Source organism: Panthera pardus, unplaced genomic scaffold (genome assembly GCF_024362965.1).
Source record: "Panthera pardus isolate Hobbes unplaced genomic scaffold, ASM2436296v1 HiC_scaffold_27, whole genome shotgun sequence".
Lineage (NCBI taxonomy): Eukaryota > Metazoa > Chordata > Mammalia > Carnivora > Felidae > Panthera > Panthera pardus.
Window position 1 is genome coordinate 10,587,985 of NW_026526843.1, and position 3,794 is coordinate 10,591,778.

A 3,794-nucleotide genomic window follows, 5' to 3' on the forward strand; every position below is an offset into this window, starting at 1 on the left:
ATCTTAGGTCTTTGCCTCATCCCTCGTTTATGTAAATGAGAAGAGTCCAATTACACATATGGAAAAAGGGTTTAATGAATCGTGAAAAAGCCTGGTTTGCAGAGAAAGGGCACAATCCCCTCTTCTTCTTCTTCTTCCCTTTTATATTTAACTTAGAAACATGTATTTCTTTTAAGGAAGATGATAAAGCTTAATGATTAGATCATTTTATTTTATAGACTCATTTTCATATTTGGGAATTATGAAACATATTTCGCTAGGAGATTTAGCCTCCTTTATCTTTGTAAGGCTTTATGGAGCCCTGGCAAATACTGTCTTCCACAGAAACTGTGAAATTCTAACTTTTTTCTTACATTAAAAAAATTATTGCATGCTAGTTTCTCCCATTTTTGATGTTATCCTTAGCTCAGTGATCATTTTTCTTCTGTTAACACAGTTTGCTCTGGAATTGTCTGCACTGAAAAAGAACTGCATCATTATAGGAGGGTTGTTACTGAACAGAGAAAAGACCGTGGTTTCTTAGGTGTAGCTTAATTTTGGTATTATTATGATGTTTTACCTAGCTATATGGGTGTTGAATTAGGCAAGCTTTTTTTTTTTTTTTTCCTTTCCTAAAAGGCAGAATTTTACACTAGAGCGTGTTTGGGATTTCATTTTCCTATTCCCACCCCCCCCCCCCCCCCAAGTTCTTCATCTTGGAATTTTCAGTAGTTGAAAGGAGACCACAGAAAACCCCCAACCCATTTTTTTTTTTTTTTTTTTTTTTTTAATGACCAAAAACCTTGCAAGAATACGGAGGGGAAAAAAAAAATCATTACCATTTCTGACATGACTCTTAGAATCTGATAAGTATGCAACTAGCCCAGAAGAGGTGCTTTGCAGCGCCAGCGGGAAAGTTCTAAATCACGGCTGTAGGTGCCTTCCAGAGACCTAATCCAACCACCTCATTTGGCACTTGGGGAAACTGAGGCCGAGGGAGCGTGGCAGGGGGGAGGGCGCGTTATGCTATATGGACTTTCCTCCGCAAAATACCGCGTCGACCCACGGAAAACACTTTTCTTGGGTACCTACGGTGTCGAAGGCATTGCAGGGATTCACACCGCCTGCCCTTTCACGGGAGCCATGCCCTTTCCACTACCCCCCCCCCCCCCCCCCCCCCCCGGCCTTCCCGGATCGGCGCCCTGGATGTGATCGACACCATGAAGTTGCCCCATAATCCTCTCTGGCAACATAGGATGTAAAATTTGATCAGCTCATTGGACGATGGCGACAAGTCTCAAAAATGTGTGAAAAGGGGGCCAAGTGGTAGGCAGGCGCCGCGTTGGGGCAGCGCTGCAGCCGGTCCCCCTCCGAGTTCTCGGTGCGGCGGCGGCGGCGGCGGCGGCGGAGCGGGGGCTGGGGCCGGGCTGCGGGGCCGCGGCGGCGGCGGCGGCGGCGGCGGCGGGGACCGAGGCGGCGGCGGGGAGGCCGCGGCGCCGTGGGGGGGCGCTAGGAGCGGCCCGCGGGGCCGGAAGGGGGCAGCAAGGCGGCGCCGGCGGCTGCGGAGTTCTCTCCGCGGCGTAGCTGGGGGCCGGGCCGGGCGGGGCGGGGCGTGCACCGGGGCCGCGGGCGGCGCGCGCCGGAACAGTTGGCCTCGGGGCCCCGCCGCCCGCGCGACCGCCCGCCGGCGCACGCGGAGGAGGCGGCGGCGGCCGCAGAAGGAGGAGGGCAGCGCGGAGCGGGAGGTGAGGCGGAGGTGGAGGAGCAGGAGCGGGAGCGGGAGCAGGAGCAAGAGCGAGGCGGAGCAGGCGGCGGCGGTGGAGGAGAAGAGCGGCCAGGAGGAGGAGGAGGATGGAGGAGCAGCCGAAGGAGGGCGAGGCCGAGGTCGCGGAGCACTGGTTCTCCAAGTGGGAACGCCAGTGCTTGGCCGAGGCCGAGCAGGAGGAGCAGCTGCCCCCGGAGGTGGAGGACGAGGCGGCCGCCGAGGCAGCCGGGCTCAAGAGCGAGCAGCAGAGGCTGTGGCACCTCTTCCAGATCTCTGCCACCGCCGTGGCCCAGCTCTACAAGGATCCCGGCTGCCAACAGCCAGGACTGTCCGTGTGGGACCCCTTCCAGAACGCGGCCATGGCCGTGACCAGTCTGTACAAAGAGAGCGGGGACGCCCACCAACGAAGTTTTGACCTGGGCGTCCAGGTTGGCTACCAGCGTCGCATCAAAGACGTGCTGGAGTGGGTGAAGAAGGGCCGGAGCACCATCCTCCGCGAAGACCTCATTAGCTTCCTGTGCGGCAAAGTGCCCCCCGCCCCGCCCCCGCCGCGCACCCCCAGGACGCCCCCGAAGCCGCCCGCCTCGGCCACCAGCCCGGCCGCCGCCACCGATGCCGGCTCGGCCGTCGAGGTCGACCTGCAGCCTTTCCACGAGGCCATCGCCCTGCATGGCCTCAGCGGTGCCATGGCCAGCATCAGCGTGCGAGCCGGTGCACCCGGGTCCCCGCCCCAGGCCAGCGGTGTCGCCGGCAGCGTGGCCGGCGGCGGGCGCCGGAAAAGCAGCCTCCTCGAGGACGACTCGAACCCCTTCAACGCCGAAGAACTGGCCCTCCGCCTGGACAGCGGGGGGACCCGCAAGCGCCCCTCGGCCCAGTGCAGTGACAGTGTCACAGGCTCCCCAACCCACAAGCGCAACCGACTGTTCTGAACGGCGTCGTTGGCCACCAGCCGCCATCTTACTTGAGCATTAACTCGACTGTCAACGTGCTCGGCGAAAGGACACTCGCGACCGTCTCTTTCTTCTCCAAGTTCAACAGAGATTTCTGCCAAGTACGCCGTAAAGAAACTTTTAAAGTACTCTACAAGAGGCCTCGGATGACTCTGACTTTCCCAAACATCTAATCCTAGCAGAGAACAAGTATTATGTAGTCGTTTAGCAAGATCAGAAGAAACCAGAAATATTTGGTCAGAGCGGGAGCCTGGTTTATCTTGTTCACAGTTATATTCCTTAGCACCGAGTACAGTTGCTGGTGCTCAATAAATGTTTGTTGAGTGAATAAATGTGACCTTATTTAAAATTCTTAAAGGGGAAGGACTAACAGGTGTTTACTTGGTTGTAGGATACTTTTATCCGTTGTTGTTAGGTTCTTTGCTTTAGCCGTTTTTGCCAGTTCGATTACATGTTATCAAAACGTAAAACTTGGCACCTTGGTGAAATCTGCAGCTTTCTATTTTTGCTCCACTTTACTATGCACATAATTTGTACAGAGTGTCCAAGTAATACATATTAGGCAGTGAGGTGCTTTTGTCTTCAAGAAATAGCTGCTTATTTTGGTGATTGTGTGGTGGTGCAAAGGGGTCCTGTTATGATTGGGCAGGTAATACTTGATGCTGAGTCAGTTCCGTGCTCTTTAGGAAAATTAAGCCAACGATTGAGATCCTGAGGTCAAAGACGGTCGTCCTGGTGGCCCAGTGGTGCTCCTTGTTCCTAGGAATGTAAAAAGTTCCTTTTTCTGTGGTTACATCTTTTTGGTGATCTCTGTTTTGAATTGGAAGACGGAGTAGTCAGACTGACCTGGGTTTGGTATAAGGATGTGGCGGGACACAACTAAAAGAGCATGAGCTTTGTATTAAAAGGACCAACGGTAGCACCCCAGGCCCACAACTTCACCGCATGATTTTGGGCCAATCGCTTCGTGTCGGTTGACCTCCGTTTTCCATCTGTAAAATGGAACTGTGTGTCTCCGACAGGAGTCGCGAGGATAAGATGACGTCCATATTTTAAGTAGCACGGTGCGTGACACCCACAGGTACTCAGTAAATGTTCTC

At 54.4% G+C, this 3,794-nt stretch overlaps 1 protein-coding gene across 1 annotated transcript; it reads left to right on the forward strand.

Annotated features, from left to right (window-relative positions):
- Positions 1-1,725: 1,725 nt before the first annotated feature.
- HAPSTR2 (HUWE1 associated protein modifying stress responses 2) lies at positions 1,726-3,026 on the forward strand. The gene has a single exon (XM_053891438.1). The coding sequence runs from the start codon at positions 1,831-1,833 to the stop codon at positions 2,671-2,673; it is 843 nt and encodes a 280-aa protein (XP_053747413.1). The 5' UTR covers positions 1,726-1,830; the 3' UTR covers positions 2,674-3,026.
- The last annotated feature ends 768 nt before the right edge of the window (positions 3,027-3,794 follow it).

Excerpts from the sequence above, each read along its gene's own strand:
- HAPSTR2 (XM_053891438.1), top strand. The coding sequence starts at position 1,831 with ATGGAGGAGCAGCCGAAGGAGGGCGAGGCCGAGGTCGCGGAGCACTGG.